Source organism: Gouania willdenowi, chromosome 21 (genome assembly GCF_900634775.1).
Source record: "Gouania willdenowi chromosome 21, fGouWil2.1, whole genome shotgun sequence".
NCBI classification, from domain to species: Eukaryota; Metazoa; Chordata; class Actinopteri; order Blenniiformes; family Gobiesocidae; genus Gouania; species Gouania willdenowi.
The window spans coordinates 32,091,810-32,112,644 of record NC_041064.1 but is presented as its reverse complement, the minus strand read 5'-3'; the positions used below and the strand labels follow the sequence as shown (position 1 = coordinate 32,112,644).

Sequence of the window (20,835 nt, the reverse complement as noted above, 5' to 3'; positions counted from 1 at the left end):
AGATAGTGAATATTCCTAAAGTTTTTAACATGAAAATGCTTGTAATCACTGTTTTACCACCAAGATGTGACTCTGCACTGGTATCATCATTGTTATGAGACGTCAAACAAATTATTTTTAGAGGAAGTTTGATTTTACCGTGTCGGAGCTCCGACTTGGCAACCTCCAGTCGATAAACCAAGAGTTCTGAGTGTCATTGAACGCATCATGAGAACAGTAACTTAATGGTGACGATGCAGTCTGTAGGCGGGCTTAAGAGTCCATGTGGGATACAAGCCACTGATTGACTGGAAGCCTTTCACTCAAAGCTTTCCTTAGGCTTGTTATTGGATGAACAGCACCTGGGTGGGTCTTGATGAAAATGACCCACCCATGGTGCAGCGGGGTGCTTGTGGGTTGTCCTCTCTTTGAATAATATGTTAAGATTTTATTTATTCAGATAACTGTTCTTCATGCAATTTACTTTGATCTTATGACATGGCTCAACTGTCAGGAGATCAAGAACTTGCTGGAATTATTCTGCGGAAGTCAAGGAAATATCAAAGCGATCAGTGGACACCTTTGAAGAAGAGTGTCAGTTGACAGTCCAATCAACTGGAAATCAACATATCAGGAGATCAAAACACATTTCCCAAAGAACAGTTGTCTGAATAAATGAAATCTTAACATCTTATGGTTGTCCTCTCTGCGCTATGTATCCTTCCTTTCTTCCTTCTTCAAGAATCCTCAGGATGGTTCTGAAGCATCGCTGCGAGAAGAAGGACACATTGTTGCTAATGTTAGCTGTCTTCGTGCTGACCAGTGCTGACCAGTGCCATGTTCCCTGTCTCTCAACACTGGTAAAATTTAAAAAAAAAACATATCTTGGCTCGTGATTGAACAATCTCTATGAAATTTGAATCAGTTATGTCTGGTTGGTTCCTTAATTACACCCCTGAGTATGGTTTGGATTGAATCCAGATTGCAAATTTTATCTCGATCTTTCCAAAGAATCAGGGTGTCTATACATATGTTTTAACCAGTGACATGCAGTCAGGGTAGGCAAGGAAGGCAGTGCTCTGTTTCCATAGCGTGTTTTTATGTGTTTGCGCATGCGCAGTCAGTTCCCGAAAATGAAAACCATTTACGTAAAAAGGCAGCTCTCTACACTGCCTTTGGATGTTACTGTGCGATGCAAAATGCTATACGTACCTTCACAGTGCATTAGTGAATTGATACAGCATGGCTGCTACATCTGCTATGTTCTCTAGCTAGTGGGCGGGATAACACTACAGGCAGGATGACAGCGCTAGAGATGATAGATAAACTTTCTTTTGAGGAAAAACGACAGCTTTTAAAAGATGGGAGACCAACACCTGAGTTACCAGAGCTTTAGCAAAGGTGAGGTCAGAAAATTGTTGGTAATTTTCACAGTAAATGTTACAAAAGGAATGATTGACTTTGTGGATGCTCCTCACTGAGGCTGTTCTGAGTTGTTGTTGTTGTCATTTTCTCCGTGTTTCTGTGTTTCCAACACAAACAACGGATGCGCTGCCGTGTCATGAGATATATCTTATTGAGAGAGTATGGAGGCTATATTAAATAATTGTTTATGTTTCTTTAATGGTGTTTTACAATGTTGATTTTGTTAGATTAACACTTGCCAGCAGAAACATGTGAAAATGTCATTGGTGTCAACATTGGTGGTCTCTATTTGCAGCGCCCTGCCTACCCAACCCTAGTGCTCACGGCACGTCACTGATTTTAACCTGCAGTGGTTCCCAGACTTTTTTGGCTCGAGTACTTCTTTCTCATATTTCTGAATCCAAGTATCCTCTCTGTATGATTACAACATTTTGTTTAGAATACTATTAAAAATTAAGTATAGAACATAATGATGAAATGAATGGGTGATAACACACATTTTAAAATATCTAATTTTATAAATAAGTGGAATGAGTGCCTTCTGAATAGATTTATTTCTATAGTTTTTATAATTTCTGACTGTTGTATTCTAAGTTCATGTTCTAATCAGATCATTTCCATCATTATTATTATTATTTTTTTTTTTTACTTACTTTTACTTTTATTTATTTGTTAATTTCTGATTCTCTCTCTCAAGTACCCCCTGTAGTGCCTTTGTGTATCCCTAGGGATACACGTACCCCCATTTGAGGAACCCTGACCTACTGTATGGTTATTAAGGGAGATACTGTATATATTTCTTCCAAGCTTCTAAAGCCGTACACAACCATCTACGGTTCAGGATGTTCGAAGGAAGAGTGAACAATTAGTAAAACAAAAGCTAGAGTGTAGCTCATGCATTCATGTGTGTGTGTGTGTGTGTGTGTGTGCGTGTGTGTGCGCGTGCGTGCGTGCGTGTGTGTGTGTGTGTGTGTGTGTGTGTGTGTGTGTGTGTGGGAGGAGAATAAATGAGATCCTAAGCAAGGGGAACATGTGGTGGAGCTCCTCAGAAATATCAGAAACATTAGTGTGTACAGTGAGAGGTCTGGTTTGGTGTGTGTGTGTGTGTGTGTGTGTGTGGTAATGCAGGAATGACAGGCTGGTTATGGGGAATGAAAGTCTGACGTTGCCAGAATCATCCATGTGTCGCTGATTAACCGGGCGGGGCTTCAGTGATTTAGTTGACAAAGTATTGCATTAGTGTTCACTCTAGGATTGTGTGTGTGTGTGTCTGTGTGTGTGTGTATGTGCGTGGGCCTGTGTGTGTGTGTGTGTGCGTGTGTTCTTTCTCATTCTGAAATCTCTTATTCCAATTTTCTAAAGATTTGTACAGTGTTCAACAGGAAACAAAAATATCACATCAGGGAAGCCTTAAAACCTTGGTTTTGGTTTAGTTATATTTTTAAGATATTTCAGCTGATAGGCTTTCGCCTCCTGATGAATTCAGATGGTATTAGAGGATGTTGTCGTCTCTTCTCTTTCACGCGCTTTTTGAAACGTCACAATATCTTTTTGCGTAGTTTCACTGAGGTTAGATTTACGCAGCGTTAAACTGTCCAAGTTAAAGGATGAAAAAAATGACTAAACCTCCCGATGATGAGGGTTTAAGTGGGCAGCTGGATTGAATAAAATCTGGAAAACAACTGAGGCTAAACAGCAGACTGAGACTAATTCAACAGACGGCCTCAACACGTCAAATGTGAAACTCAATATCAGCTCCAGGTTCACCAAAGCCTGAAAATATAGTTTCTAAGGTATTTCTGTACCTGAAGTGAAGTGTCTTTTTCACTTCTTAAAGTTTTAACCATTTAAATGATGCGTGAAATAATCAAAACCGTCAACTGCTCACATTTATGTCACATTCAATCCATAATAAATACAGTAGCAAAATACTAAACAAGCTGAGAAAAGTACAAACTTAAGTCCAAAAGAAGTGCAAATCAAAAGAGTCCATAAAAGCACAAAATCAAAATGTAACAAGGAGAAAATCAAGAGTGGATACTAGAAACTGTAAGGACATGACAGACTGACCAAGAGGGACCAAGACATTCAAACACGTCTCAAATAGTGAGGGAAGGCAGTCAGGAGAAGAGACACACCTGAGCGGAAACAGAACGCAGGAATGAGCCTAAACTCACTCTTTACTCATAAACATACATAATGACAAGAATGAATGTGTCACTTCAGTTGAAAACATCGAAAAACAAAAGAAGAAACCTAAGCCATCAACCATGACAGAGAGTAACTGTTCAAAGCATCTGGTTTGGCGTCAGATAGTAATGGGGTAAAAATACAGCCCTGCTGATACATTGAACACTAGAAAAGTTAACTAGATTCTTATATTACTACGACTTTCACTTGAGTGAAATTTAAGAGTATCCTGTTATTATTACTACTCTCAAAAGTACAATGTATCTAATAAATTAGAATCAGAATCAGAAAAAGAAAGGTTTTATTTGCCAAGTACAGTTTTAAAACAGCACAGGAATTTGACTTGGTAGTTGGTGCACGGAACAAAAAACAAAACACAAAACCAGCAACAATGATAATAATCATGATAAATAAAGGACAAGGGATACATATAGGATAGATAGAGGATAAGGGATAAGAATAAAGAATAAATAATAATCCTTATCCTTTATCCTCTATCTATCCTATAATTATCCCTTATTCTTTATTTATCAGTATTATTATTATTGCTGGTTTTGTTTTTTGTTCCGCGAACAAATGAATAACTACCCTCCTTTGCAAATAACGAGACGAGAAGCAAACAAAGGCAGAATGACTAAAACGATGATTAAAATGAATGATGTTAGACATAAACGCTCTCGAGGAATAAAGTTAATTAGTTATTAATTTTGACATTAACCAAGGAAGTTATGTTCTTGTTGGCTTTATTTTATTTATTTAGTGTAACTCAAAAAACTAACCGATAGATTTTGCTGAAATTTTCAGTACACAGAGTGTCTAGCTTTTGTGGATCCAGATCAATTTCCCAAATTTGAATCACTTCAAAACAGATAAAAAAAATGTTTAATCCCTATGTTCAGCTCTTTGAGCTGGTTACACAACACCTCCTGCTTGTGACTCTGCATATTACATGCTGTAGTCAGCAGTTCCGTTTCACTTTCTGTTTTGATCGTACAATAGCACTGCCACGTGATTGAAATTTCTTACAAACCTTTAAGTGTGAATGATCATGGTGCCTTGCACAGTCAATTTTGACAGCAAATTCTGATTTAGTTATATATTCTTCTGACTAAAATGCAACTATGTCCAAATTCAGTTTCAGTTTTAGTCGACTAAATGACATTTAGTCGACTAAATCTTTTACAGAAAGATTGTGTTCCTCACGTCTACTTTTTAAACACAGATAAAAAGGACATCCTTACCAAACACATGTAGTTCTTGTTTGACAAAAAAAAAAAGTTTAACTCATAATTCTGTTACAGATATATATATAATTAAATACCAATACAACAGATTTGATGTGATCAATGCATAAGACAAAATGTTCACATTAGTTTTCATTAGATTTGATGAAATTATAGTTTTGTTTTTATTAGATGACAATTATATTTTGATATATATGTATTTATTTTTTTAAAAATAGTCATAGTCTAGTTATTGTTGACGAAATCTATGACAAAAAACTTATAGTCAACAAAATGAACACTGGTGCTATGATCAGGAGGATCAATGATTCAGATAAATGCCTTATCTGGTAAAGAAGCTATTTGGTGCTTTTTAGTTTACCGCTGTTTTTGTCGATTATACTTTTTCACGACTAAAATGATTTTAGGTGCAAACATCATGCTAAATTGATACACTTCATGTCATCAGAAGCCAAATGTTTGATATTCAATGGCTGGAGCTCAGATCAGTGTCTGTGGCTGATTCACACGGACTTATTACGTTGGTTTGCTGACTGAACCTGTAGTATTACACACCATTTTTTGATTGAATTTGCACATTAAGTTCACCACATATAATCTTTAAAAATGTATCATAATCAATATCAAGAGATGGTCCTATTATTTCACTGTTTAGCAAAAGGGAAAGTATCACTGAAAGTATCCCTGATTCATAGTTATTAGTGAAAAATGAACTTACACTTGGTTGACCTTTGTCAAAAACACATTTAATTGTAAGTGAATAACTGTAGTCAGAGCTACATTGGCAGCAAGTTGGATTTAGATAAGAAGACGTCTTTAGAAAAGAGGAAAAGTCCACAAAAAACATTAAATGTGAACAATACATGCAACAAAAACAAAAACAAACGGTTCATTCCATGTTCATGCACTTCAATCTCAAACATTTCTGAAATTCTTCCTTAATAATTCTATCGGCATACTGTCAATTTTATCCTAAGAAAGAGTAATCTTTATACTATAAATTAAAACAATAATCATGTTTCCACATATAATACAGATATATACAAGAATCAATAAGCTAACCATGATTATGTGGGATCTTACCACATCATGAACCAATGAAGAGTATTTTTTTGGATTTCAAGAGACTATCACCCAAGAACCAATGCATATATGTGACTAATCATTAGTGATGTGAACAGTCTATGTTCATAGCTCAAAGCTGATCAAATTACAGGGAGCTGAGACATATGCTAAGTTGTTTACTGAAGGCCCAATTCTGAGGAGCTGGTATGTCCACCAGATAGGATATATAGCATATATTTTTTTATATTCTGAGAGAGTAGGTGGAGCTGTATTACTACACCAAATTTCAGTTTCCTATGTGATGTAGTTCCTGAGATAACTAAATTGTCCATATCTCAAAAAGTATTCATCCGATCAAACTAAAACATTACAGTGTGCCTATTTAATAAATAAAGAACAATTGGTAAAAAGTTGAGACCGAAGTGCGTGGGCCATTAATAAGTGTTTACCAAATATTTTGCATGTGGAACAGTGGAAAAACTCTCAAATTAGGAAGAGCCCATGGAACCTTAACCAGCTACCCTCCCACTGCCCCACCCTGGTGTGGAAGTGACCGTCAGACATCTTTGTCTGGAGGGAGAGGAAGTGCACGGAGCAGCTGATGCAGTGTGTGCTGTGTTAACCCGTCCAAGGGCAGCAAAGCAATAACAAACACAAGATCAGAGCTCTGAGGTGACCTCCGACCCCTCCACACACACACACACACACACACACACACACACACACACACACACACACACACACACACACACACACACACACACACACACACACACACACACGCACACAGACGGGTGTCCCCCCAAATGCATGTTTTCAATCATTGACTCACTTTAGTGAAGTCAGGCCTCAGCTTCCACATCGGTGTCTGACAGTAAATGATTGACATTAACTTTGACTGCAGAGGCTCCTCCCACTTGGGGGATTGTAAAGTGAAACCATCTACTAAACAAACCCCGCCACACACACACACACACACACACACACACACACACACACACACACACACACACACACACACACACACACACACACACACACACACACACACACACACACACACACACACACATGCTTGTTTACTGTCTCTGTCCCCAGGCCTCAGAGCCAGACTTTAGAGGTTTGGGAAACCCGTCCCCGTCTCGCTGTAAGGATCGTCATGATTCACGGTAGGAACCAAATCCTAAACCTAAAACCCAATCTCTATGTTTTTCTGTCTCTCATACTTCTGCTCATAATGACCACATGGAGCTTCATGAAGCGTTGATGCTCTCCAGCAAATGACAGTGGTTTAAAAAAGTGTTACTTTCACAAGTCTTTGACCGTTGATGACTCCACCTACAGGCCAACGTGTGCAAACAGCGGACGCCAATCTTTGCTATCCTAATCACATCTAAATAATCTCATCAGCTTTGTTGATATCAATAAACCGTATTTCCTAGTTAGTATCATGACTTAATGTATTGTAAAAATGGCATGATTATGTGCAGTAAAATGAAAATTTGATTCATTTTTTAATCAAGAAAAATGTTTTTGAAACAGAATTTCAAAAAGAAACTTTACATTCTTCAGTCTTCTTATCAGTATTTTTACCTTTAAATTGTCACTACTAGGAACTCAGAGATTAAAAATACATCACAAAGAAAACGTGAAGGAAACAGACTAAAGTGTGGAATTCACTTCCTGAAACAGAAATGGAAAATTGTTATTATTTTGAATATGATGTAATATACACGTACATGTTTTGGGGGAAATGTCACGCATTTACACACAATTTTAGTTTGTAAACAAATGGTCAGAGAGACGGAAATGTCAATTCTCGCAAAAACTCTATTGTAATCTGACCCGGCATGATGGACTTCACCTTCTGTAATGGAAATATCCACAAGACACGGACTAAACCCTCACTGACATGTTTTGGACAGATTTCCACCATATTTTTCACTGTAATGGCTGGTCTGATGTCAAGCATTAGCAAGTGTAGCAAGCGGCTAAATGTAACATCTTGCATGATCTTTGGACAGGACATTTTTTGTTGAGATTCTGCTGTGTATAAATATGAAATCAAAACCATTTGTTAACTTATTTTACCTCATAAGCATGTTTAGCAGGATTTTGGGAAGTTCAATAGCCTGTAATGAAATCTGATTAGGGAAAGTTGGTGGAACAGAAATGATAAAGTGATGCGGAAATGACATGGACATTTGTTAACAAAGAAATAGAATTGGGGAGACTGGACAACTCCAAACTCCTACATAAACTGCAATATGTTCAGTACTCCGATGCTCCGATGGCCCAAACTCAACATCAGGACCACATCGCACTGTTTCCTCCGTTCATTCAACACAACATCCTTCTCCTCACCCTCAGAGACCCTACCCAGCATGCACTGCCTTACGATGCTGAAAAGCTCCAACGATGAGTTCCCTCCAGAGATTTCTGTTCTTCCCTTCCCTCAGATCCAAACACATAACCCAGATGGACCCAAACTTCTCCATCGCTCTGGATTTCCCAACCTCAGAACCTTAACGAAACCTAAAAACATTCAACACAGGCCTCTTTTAAAGATTTCTTTCATTCCTGATCTTCATCAATGTCTTCCACTAGTCATTTTTACCAAAGACGTGTTGTTATGTCTTTAGCTGTGCAAACAAAACTCCTTAAATAAAATGTGTTATATCATTATCAATAATAATAATGTCATTTTAAAACTTTATGGACTTCTGTTTCATTCAATCATCAGTGGACATCGGACGCTCTGGGTCCATAGGCAGATGGTTATAGTTCACACGTGATGACTTGTCTTCCCTCATATTGAAACAGTGTTTGGTTGTCAACGTTGACCTTTTATCATCTCTTGAAAAACTGTACATAAATGATATTACAGACGCAGACGCATATCTGTCACTTATTGCTATAGAATATTCTTGATTTCTTACATATTTTGTATTTTATGTATGCGTAGAAGTGCAAAATAGGGCAAAATAATGATGAAATGACTCGTTTTCTAACATAAAATTTGTGGCCCTCTTGAGATCAAACTGCTCCATATTTGGCCCCTGAACTAAAATGAGTTTGACATCCACGATCCAGAACAACTTCTCTATAGTAACTATTGATGCACCAATGTGGATATTTGATGTGATACGGGATAGTTTTCCATTTTTGAAATCAAAATTGGTTTCCCCAATTTTAACTTTACAAACAAATCTATCCTAAAATCCTCAAAATGGTTTTGCATCTCTTTTTGTAAATATATTATAATATATGACTGTATATACTGTAGGGATTATTCCTTTTACCCCAAGTTAGATCATATCATTGAGCGCCAATCGTGCTAATATTGGTGAGATAATATCAGTGGTAGAAATCCCAAGGTTATTTATTTCTACCTGTTATACTTTTGTGGTCTTCCTTTGTTTTTACAAATACTTTATTGGACCTAATATTATATGACAAAACCTATTGTTCAAAGTCAAACTAAACAAAGTGCATTTGTACACAATCGTGCTTCAGTGCATTTTGATTTGAGAAGCCGAGGTGTTGCCGTCACAACGTTTTTTATCGGTCTGTGCCGCAGCCATTACATATTCCTTCCAATAGACGTCAGTTTTGTCGTGGCTTTTCGGCTTCGTATACGTCACGTGACTCGTTTTTAGGAGTTTTAGGGTCTGTTCACACCTGCAAACCCTAGAGCATTTTAACTGCTCTAGGATGTTTTTGCCCAGAAAGTAAGCTGCGTTTGCCCCGGTGTGAACACACCAATGAAGTCTAGAGTGAAGAAGGAAGGCAAATTCTAAAGCAGAGGGATGTCAAACTCATTTTAGTTCAGGGGCCAAATACGGACCAGTTGATCTAAAGTGGACCACAGCAGATCACAAGCTAGAAAACTAGCAATTTAAACATGACTTTGCCCGAGTTTGCACTTACGTATACAATATGTAAAATATGCAAGGCACTGACAATATCTTTAATAAACTTAAATTATCTCTAAATATCCTCGATTTTTTCACCTTTGTTAGATTTGGGGATATTTTGTAGATATTATTTGCAGGATTTTGGAAAACTTGGATTTTCTTTCAACAATTTGAGATTAAAAGTGACTGTCATCATGCGATATAAGTACGGGAAAACTTGTTTGAATTTGTGTGTTTGGAGGTGTTGAGATACTGTATCTACAACGGAATTAGTTGGTAAATAACACAATACTTCATGTTTTCTCAGTCATCTGTACTTTTCCTGCGGGCTGAATTGGATGCTCTAAAGCAGAGGTTCTCAACTCGTCTCACCCTGGGACCCACATTTTGCCTCTTTTTTAACCATAAATCTATATATTTTGCTGTGCAACATGCTTTTCACAGCATGCCTGTCAAAAGAAAAGTTTCTTTAAAAAAAAAAAGACAAGTCACACATGACAGGCATTAAGTTTTTTTTTTTTTTTTTTTTGGCCAGCTCTTCGCGACCCACCCTGTACAGATCCACGACCCAATTTTGGGTCCCGACCCACCAGTTGAGAATTGCTGCTCTAAAGAGCACTAAAGAGTGTTTCCAATTAAAGTGAACTCAAAAACTCTTAGCTCTGACCAAACACAGGAAGTGTTGAAGATGAAATAAAGCGCACGGCATTATGGGTAGACAGGAGAACCAGCTATGGCACGAAACAAAACATCAAATCAATCAAAAGTACGGCAATTTGTTGCTACTCCATTGTTGAACAACCCAGCGTAGACATCCTACGCATACACCTCTCAAACCATAGAAATACTATGCATCATTTTACCAGTGTTTTCTATAGAACACTCGTCAGGTCACATGACCACCTCGTCATTTCGTTTGAGAAAGTGAAAACATGGCTGACATTCGTTCAGTTTTCACTAGAATTTGCTATATATCATGAGAACTTGTGACTTTAACTAAGTTTTGATGACATTTCTAGTGAGAAATGTACCCTTAATTTTCATATCCTTTCGTTTTATGTATACAAACTGTAGTTTGTTCATTTTTACGTACATTTATCCTGCTTTATCCTGTTGCTATGGTCTTCTTTAGCACTCTCCGAAGTGATGTTGAAATATGGACGTTATTTAGTATTTAAAACCATACTGAATTGTTTATTTATTTTTATCATTATTATTATTTATATCAATTTACATTTGAATATATTACCAGACCTCAAGGCTTAAATGTAGTTTAAGACTGTTTGAAACTTTTGATGATGGAACAATGTAAATAAAGTTTGTTTTTTTTTTATTTAAAAAAATGGAACAATTATGAAATGAAACCACCATTATATGATAATATGATTCTCAGATGCTCAGGAGGATGAGAGAAAAAACATGGATTTTTGAACATTTTAAGGAGTGACATCATGATTCTCTAATACAAACAAGCCTGTAGATTTGTGGGATTAGGTTTGGATTGCAATGATAACGTTAATAAATTATTTCTAACTGATGACATCATCACTGTATGTTCCAAAATGGGTGGGGCGTGGACGTGGGCTCTCTAGTGATTGGATTAGAACATTGGAACATAGGGATGACATCATCACTGTGGATGTAGGACTGATGACATCATCACTGTATGTTCCAAAATGGGTGGGGCGGGGAGGTGGGCTCTCCAGTGATTGGCTCTGGCGTGCACGTGGCTAGGAGTGCAGTGATTAGCTTGGTAGGACCAATGTTCCAATGTTCTAATGTTCTAACTGATGACATCATCACCGTATGTTGGCGGAGGTAATAAAGGCTTTACAAATTCCGTTGGAGTCCTACCCCTACAGTGATGATGTCATCGGTTCTACCTTTACAGTGATGATGTCATCAATTCTACCTTTACAGTGATGATGTCATTAGTTCTACCTTTACAGTGATGATGTCATCAGTTCTACCTTTACAGTGATGATGTCATCAGTTCTACCTTTACAGTGATGATGTCAGAATTCTACAGAATTTTGTAGCTGGTATGTGAAACTAATTGTATTAGCCCCCTATTGAGTCATTTTAACATTCCCATGTGCAATTACCCCAAAATATCTACATTTTTGCCAGTCCTAACTTTCATGAGTTTTGAACGTGTTTAGGTCCTCAAAAATACAATCACTTTTTTGTAATAATAATAATAATAATATTAACGAGGTGCATTACAATAGGGTCCTACGCACTGTTGTTGCTCGGACCCTAATGAAGACATAAAGAGCCACATGTTAACTGACTTAATAACAGCTTCTACATGGTGTTTTCTGATAATGTAAGTATGGTTAGTATGGTTAGGATGGTGAGCGTTCCCACTGAAGTATACTTCCTAATTTCCCAAGATGCATTTGGAACCTAAAACCACAAAAACCTGAAGCACACTGAGAATAAATATCTCTGTTGATTCTCCACCTTTGAAAGTTCTGAAATCATTTTATGTGATAAAATGACCAAGTAGAATATCAACATGTGCTCATTTCATCCATAACACTTGAGGAAACACATTTCATGCCAACATTTTGGAGATTTTCATAGACCCGCCATTGTTCTACTGACAAAACTACCTGTTGACATTAAAACAAGACTAATATAAGTCAAAAAGAGATACTTTTGTTTTGAAATAGGATTTATTTGATTTTTAGCTTGAAGCCCGTCCCAGAATGATTTTACATTCCGCTTGCAATGCATCATGGGGCACTTGAGTATGACTAGTATGTCCGCAGCCCACCGTGTATCATTAAAAAATTTCCCAATATAGTATACATCCAGGTATTTCTTGCATACTCATCTTTTCATACTATCTAATGTGAACACACTTGTAAGTAAGTACATAATCTTTATTTATAGAGCGCTTTTCAAAGGTAGAAACCACAAAGTGCTTTACAAAAAATGTCATCCCGTCTAAAGAGAACATGGAAGAACAGTCACAAATAACATGGGAGACAAGAACGGGAGAACTACATACTATATAGTGTGATGTTAGAATGTGATTTCGCACACAGCCTCTGTCTTCATCTATGACTGAAAAAACTCCATACCTGCGACGCACTGTTGTTGTTTTGCTGAGGCTGAGCAGGGTCAAAGGGTAAAGGGGTGGGGCTTGTTCTTCTTTGGTGTTGACAGCGGTTGACATTAACTTTGTCGCATTAGCAGCTCAGCTATGTTATTGGGTCAATTTATCGGCTCTAATGGTCATATGGTATAACATTTGTAACTGTTTTTATCGTCGTATCGGAGTGATGATTAATGTGCTTATTCCACAGTACCTCTACTATGACATATGATTATTTAGTTACACTCTGTGGGTGGATGTATCTTGTCTCTACTGGAGTCTGTTGGACACGAGGCCGTTACCTCACTGATCACCGTCCAAGACCCCAAACCCCCTGAGTGAGACCTCCTCTGTTCAATCACACCAACCTCTTTTCTTTTTTCCTCTTCTGCTGTTTATGTTATCATTTGTAAATCTAACCAGAGGTGGACTGGGGGGTGGGGGGTTGGTGGTGGTGGTGGTGTGTGTGTGTGGGGGGGTGCTGCTGCTCTCACAGTTTAATGGAGTATTTACAGATAATTCCAGCTGTCAAATACTGACGCTGGATGACATAGTGCAGAGTGCTGACGCTTTTCCCCCCAGCGCTCGCTGAGCAGGCGGATTTGATTTCAGGTATAAGACCTTACACGGGGAGAACAGTGAGCTCTGCAGCTTTTACCTCACAGGAAACAGAGGTCTGCATGCAGGGCCACACTTTTAACTCTTTATCAGCCAACTAATTATTTTCCGTCATTTGGTTATCAAAGTTCATCAGAATATTAACAAACCTGCCTCTATGTTTATTAAAAAGTTTGACTGAAAACAGTTACATTGGAAACTTCAGTGTTTATTATTTTTTCAACAGCACTGAATTCCTATCAAGATTGATTTTTTGTTGCAACAAATGCACACATTACGATAAAAAAGGTAAAAATGAAGGAAAACCACATTGAGAAAGTAAAGAACAGAAAAGGGAAAGGAAAGAAAGTGATTTGGAATTAAACTAATTCAAATGAATTGAAAACCTTGAACAATCCCATTTTGTTTCGGAAATTATTTAAAATGAACTTTGACAGAATTTCTGAACTTTAAAGAAGACTTTGCTAAGCCACTGATCTACTGTAGATCTTTGTAAAAGAGGAATGTTGAAGATTAAACCTCTGATTGTGTATCGAGTTTATTCTCATGGGACATCTCAGATAAAAGGATGATTTACAGTGATGGAAAGTATTTTTGACATCATATTAAAGTAGGATTTGGCACATTGCATTGGCACAAAAAAAAAACAAGCCTGTAAGTTAAGATAAAGAGAGAATAATGACATTTATCAAAGCTTTTTGCAAAGCTTTAAAGCAGTGAATCCTTTAAATAGGAGTCGTGCACATATCGAGGGCACGACTCATATGAAAAGCAGCGGTTTGTGGCTCCGTCCACTGCTTGTGTGTTTATAAAACTACTGAATTTGTGCCTGCAATGTCTTTGGACTAACTGCACAAAACAACAATGTTTTTTTTCTCTAACTCTCAGTGTCATGAGATGTTTTTGAATTCAAATGTGAAAAACGTGACACTCATTTATCGACCAAGAAACAGAGATATTAAATGTTTACATCAGCCTGACGTTAGAATAATAATGTAATATATGTGCATATTGATTTCAGATTTTCTGCCTATAGTGAAAAAGATTTAAAAATGCCTGAACTGGAGATCCATGATTAAACTAAAGTGAGTTTTGGGGGAAGCCTTTACATATCTGTATATGGTCCCAATCAGGCAAAAAAAAAAAAAAAAAAAAGAAAAGTAAATTAGGACATCCCTAAGAAAACTATTGTTTTATAGGTAAAGAGTCTGAATACATTTCTATTGTCTCACATTTTCTTCTATAAGCAGCTACATTAAAGATAAATTAGTCATGTATCCAATGCTTTTTAAATGAAAACAAAGGTTATGTTAGTTTTTTATTCTGCTCATTTGGTAACAAATGCTTTGCACCTTGTCATTTAAAATTATGCTTCTACAATGAAGAGTTCTGACATTTTACTAGTGGTGCAAAAATTCTTGATAGGTTTTTTTTTTTTTTTTGTAATTTGGCTCATTTGGAAATAAATGGAGCCATTTATGGAATAAAATTACTTTGACTGTGCTCCAGGAGCGCCATTAGCAACTTAGTTACTTATAGCTAAAATGATTTAAAATTCCCCTTTATTACATTGTAAAAACATTTAGAATTATTTTGTTCGAATTTGAACATTTTTACAAGCAGTTTAAACATGTTGGAGCTGATCATCAATCCTGAGCTTATTTGTGTAATGTATTAATTAATTTAAAAAAAAATGTTGTTTGACAATTTCTTTGCTGCATTAGTCTTATATTCGGTTTTTATTTATTTATTTTTTGCTTAATTAGAAGTTTAATACAAAAAAAAAAACCTGATGAAGTTTACGCAAATTTTTTATGAACTACAAACAATTTTATGTTTTTTCTTTTTTTTTTTAACATTTCTCTGTTAAAACACTTGAAAAACATACAATATATAAACATTTCGATATTTATAATATTAGTCACCTTGTTTTCTTTCAGTGAATGTTATGCAGCGCTGATCCTAATACATAAACAAATAACAAATAGGTCAAATTGAACTTCATGTTTTATTAGAATGTAGGCCTGTTGTTATTTATTACTATTACATTGTAATTGCGGTATTTATTAACGTAATAATAATAATAATAATAATAATAATAATAATAATAATAATAATAATAATAATAATAATAAATGCGTTAACATTATAGTAAAGAGCAGTCATGTTCAGTAGGCTTGCACACAGCGGTGTTTGTATTTAAACTTAATGCCTTTAATGGTTCCTGAGTGGTGGATAAGTTTGAAGGTGAAAGGGTTAATAGTGACTAGTTAGTGAACAGTTAACCCCGCACTGTGAGGACCGGCCTGGGCCTGCGCAGCTCATCATCCGGTTACCAGAGGAATAGCTTTGATCTGCGCAAAAACGGAAGCTGCATGCAGTGCATTCATTTGATAGTTTCGGTTTTAACATTTAATGTTATCATTATTATTATTATTATTATTATTATTATTATTATTAGTAGTAGTAGTAGTAGTAGTAGTAGTAGTAGTAGTAGTAGTAATAATAATAATAATAATAATAATAATAATAATAATAATAATAATAATTCCGTTGTAATCAGATTTTATGCCTTTTTGTCATTGTAGCCAGCGACGTATTAATTTATAAATAATTATTATACTAATTTTCATTCCTTAATTGATTATTCTGTTACTATGTTGCTAGTCCTCTACAGTTTTTGAGATAATAATAATAATAATAATAATAATAATAATAATAATAATAATAATAATAATAATAATAATAATAATAATAATGGTGAATTAAAAGTTAAAACCTAAACTATTGGATAATTAAAGGAACCCTTAGAGGAGAACGGAATATTTAACTGAACCCGTGTGCGTGCGTGTGTGTGTGTGTGTGTGTGTGCGTGTGCGTGTGTGTGTGTTTAGCCCACATTGGGGCTAAAACCCGTGAATCCGAGTCAAACACGTTCTTTCCTCTCCGCCACACAGCCGCGCTGTTTGCACTGAACGGAGAAACATGAGCTCATGAAATGAATCACAGCATGAGTTTAAAGCTGGAATCCTCAAACATTTAGAATTGTAACGCATCAGTTCTGAGGATAGTAAAATATTAACATAAAACACTTAAAAATGATCAAAAATAGCTAATGTAATTGTGCAAATCGTGCCACATGATGAAAAACTCATCACAAAAAACATCACCCATAGTTTTAGAAAATAATACTATCAAAAAAGAGACTAAAAGTATCTTTTTTAGAGGATGATTTCTGTAATTTGTAGGTAATTGTTTGGTATTTAAAGAAAGAAAGAAAGAATGAAAGAAAGAAAGAATGAAAGAAAGAAAGAAAGAAAATGTTCTCTTTAGCAGTAAATAACTACTAAAATGTTGTTACATAACATATTCATCACCAAAGTAAAGAAATAACTGTCATATATTGTTGACTTAATTTAAACCAGAGGTTCACAACCTTTTCCGGGTCGTGACCCCATTTTGATATCACAATTGTCCGGTGACGCAGACATTATTTTTTCTTTCTAGACTTAGTTTTTGGTCCTGTTTATTAAAGTGTGTTACAAATATATAGTGCACCGCCTCAGATATTTTTATACTGAATTTTATTTGAACTAGATTTATATTTGAGAAAGTTTAAGTATAGGATACAGTTATTTGATGTTTATTTGTGATGTGTATCTGAAAGACAATAATTATTAAAAAAAATTAAAAAAAATAATAATATATATATATGTTTTTTTTTTTTTTAACCAATTACTAGATATTTCAGGCGAAACCATTTTAATTCCAGGCGACCCCACATGGGGTCCCGATCCCAAAGTTGAAAAACCCCACAAACCCTTTCAGAATAGCACAGATTGGCCTCAGAGAGGACTTTATAATATGTGAGATGAAGTTATCACATGTGTGTATTGAGCTGTAATTTGTCATTTTGGGCTCAAACAGTGATTTTGTTGACTAAAGTCTCGTTTTCCTGACATATAACAGACGCATTCTTCTCCAAATGATCGCACTGACTGTGTATGAATGTGAAATGAGCTCAAAGCTCTGCTTCAGCTCACAGCTCACTGCAGGGAAATGAAGCACTTCTCTTTAATACTGGCTGTTAATGGCTGTTTCCACCTCCATCCTTCGCTTGTTTTTCAACAGCTCAATCAATTATTCACCTCCGGAGTTTGTTTCCATCGGGGTTATTTCTGGGATCAATATTTCATCCTTTTCACGCGTGTTTGCTCTCATTCCTCGACTCCCAGATCCCCAAGAAATGGAAAACAGAGAAGATGCTGAGGACCAGCCTGAATAATTCACAGGCGAAATGTGCACAATGCCGTGAACGAGACGTTTCTCTGAATAAACAAAGACAAAAGCCTCACATGGAGCCTACACTGACGTCACTGACGGAGGAAAAACGGAGGATGTTACAATAAAAACGGGTTACTCATTGGTTAGTCTGTCAAAAAAAGAAACAGAAAAAAGACATCCGCCACACTACACTGTAAAAAACAACACAAAACCAAACAAAAAAGACACCTGTAGAATCTAACAAAACAACAAAAACAAACAATGGTAATATCTATATTTTACAGAAGAGGATTAAGGCCAATTTCGATGGAAAACAATTATTTTTGGCAAATCAAGGATAAAGTTGAAATATCAAGATTCAAGTTGAAATGTCGAGAATAATGTCAAAATGCCAAGAACAAAGTTAAAATTTCGAGATTTAAGTTGTAAGAAATGATGAAAATAAAGTCGTAATTTTGAGAATAAAGTCAAAATGTTGAGAATAATGACGAAATGTCAAGATTAAAGTTGAAATTGCAAGAATAAAGTTGAAATGCTGAGGATAAAGTAGAAACGTCGAAACTAAAATAAAAATGTTGAGACTAAAATTGAAATGTCGAGAATAAAGTCAAAATGTTGAGATCAAAGTCGAAATGTCTAGATCAAAGTCGAAATGTCGAGACTAAAGTTGAAATGTTGAGATTAAAGTCGAAATGTCAGGATTAAGTCGAAATTTCGAGAATAAAGTCAAAATGTTGAGAATAAAGTTGAAATGTTGAGAATAAAGTCGAAATCTAGAGAATAAAGTCAAAATGTCAAGAATAAAGTCAAAATGTCAGGCTTAAATCGAAATTACGAGAATAAAGTCAAAATGTCGAGATTAAAGTCGAAATGATGAGAAAAAAGTCAAAATGTTGAGAATAAAGTGAAAAATTTCGAGAATAAAGTCAAAATGTTGAGATTAAAGTCAAAATTTCGAGAATAAAGTCAAAATGTTGAGAATAAAGTCAAAATGTTGAGATTAAAGTCAAAATTTTGAGAACAAAGTCGAAATGGTGAGAATAAAGTCGTAATTTCAAGAATGAATTTGAACATTCAAGAATAAAGTGGAAATGTCAAGAATAAAGTTGAAATGTTGAGAATAAAGCTGACTAGGGCCAATTCACCATGTACAACAACAGTCTCCAACTAAACTGGTCCTAATGTGTTTCCATAGCTCCTCAATAGCCACAGACGGACTGAATGCTCCACCTCTTCCAAACTTCAATGGTTTTTCCATCTGAACTGATTAAGTTTTTGGCAAAATCTTTTCAAAGTCCTTAAATAATCACTTGGTTATGGAACCCAACTTTGAAGTATGCATTCATGTTGTAAAGCTCACAATCTGCTGTTTGTTGTATATGGTGAATTGGCCCTTATCAGTTTCCGTAGATTTGACTGAATTAGCACACCTTCAACTTTTATCGCGATATTGTATTTTGAGTTCATTTTTGAAATTTAAATTTTAATCAAGACATTATATTTCAACTTAATCTTTGAAATTTCCACTTTAATCTTAACATTTCGACTTTATTCTTGATTTGCCCAAATTATTTTCTCCATTAAAATTGGCCCTAATCCCCTTCCGTAATATTCCAGTGGCTACTTTATTGATCACTTTGACAGTTTTTAAAGTTTTACAGTGAAATATGTTTCTGTTGTTGCTTTTTTTTGTTCAGGCTAAGGCAGCGATTCCCAACGGCTCTGATTTCAGGTCAAACGTCACCTTCCAACAAAAGCCACAACGTGAGATAAAGCAGAATATCACAGCACGGCAACAGAACGGAATAGTCACACACTGTTATAATAGCAAACACTCATTTTTCTGTCAGCAAAACAATGAACTAACGAAAAACTGCATCAACTTTTTATCAACAAACTTAAATGAAAAAAAGTGCAACTATAAAAAAAACAAAAAAAACACACAATATAAAAACTATATAAAATCATAGTTTCTTTGTAAAGACTGAACTTCTGCCACAGATTATGAAAAAATTGGTAGTTTCAACATTAGTGTGCCCTAGTTTGCACTTCCCCATATCATATGTATACAGTATGTCACCAAAAACTTTAATTGACCTAAATTTATATATATTTATTTGCTGGTTTTGTGACATTTTTATTCCATTTGGGGAAATTTTGTCGAATTATTTGAGGAAAACTGCAGGATAGGAAAATTTTAAATTTCTTTCAACACTTTCAGATTAAAAATGACTGACGTCATGTGATAGTATGGGAAAAATGTAAGCCCTGCAAATATTGAGGAGTTTCATTAAATCTGTGTATTTTTTTTTTTTTTATGTTTTTTGTGTCATTTTTACTTTATCCTGTGGACTGAATCGATTGCTTTAAGCTAAGTTTAAGCCTTAAGTTGATATGTGTGTGCTATCAGTAGTTTGGAGAGATACCCCCTTCAGAGTAAAAGCAAAAGGTTTTCCTATGTGCAACTCACTGAAAACAGGTCTCCGACCCACAAGAGAACCCCTTGCCTAAGGAAAGCTGCCACGGCAATGACGCCCACAGAGCATATAAACCTGATTTAAACCTTTCTTGACAAGACTTGACCCTGCGACCACCCGCTGATGATCCTTAAGCACTAAACCCACCTCGATTCCACATCCTCAAACAGATCAAATTGTTTTGTTTTTTTACTGAAGAACAAGAGAACTCACTTAAAATGAAATAACAATTTGTACTCATTCTGTTGAAGGTGGTACCCAATATTTTAAGATAAACTACGCAAGTTCCCAATGTCTTGGAAAAGTAGCATTTAAAAGTAAATATATCACCTAAATCAATGAGCGATTTTTGGATTTCACATACTGTACCTGTCCAGTCCAGCTAACGTTCAGTTATTGACGCCTCTCTATTTGTCCACATGTGAGTGTCCACTAATATAAGATGAAATGCCATCCTGTCGTCCGTCACTATGGTTACACACTAAACTGCAGGATGGATGCAAGAATGAAACTTCAACACAATGTGAATG

The 20,835-nt window shown here is 35.8% G+C and overlaps 1 protein-coding gene across 3 annotated transcripts in view; it reads left to right on the top strand.

The window, feature by feature from the left end:
- The first annotated feature begins 6,963 nt into the window (after positions 1-6,963).
- Positions 6,964-20,835, top strand: part of LOC114455207 (DNA-binding protein SATB2-like) — an 85,684-nt gene continuing 71,812 nt past the window's right edge. For all 3 annotated transcript variants that reach the window (XM_028436283.1, XM_028436280.1, XM_028436279.1), the window contains exon 1: positions 6,964-7,072. In XM_028436283.1, coding sequence (XP_028292084.1) covers positions 7,063-7,072 — 10 coding nt within the window. In that variant the 5' untranslated portion in view covers positions 6,964-7,062. The remainder of the gene's footprint in view (positions 7,073-20,835) is intronic.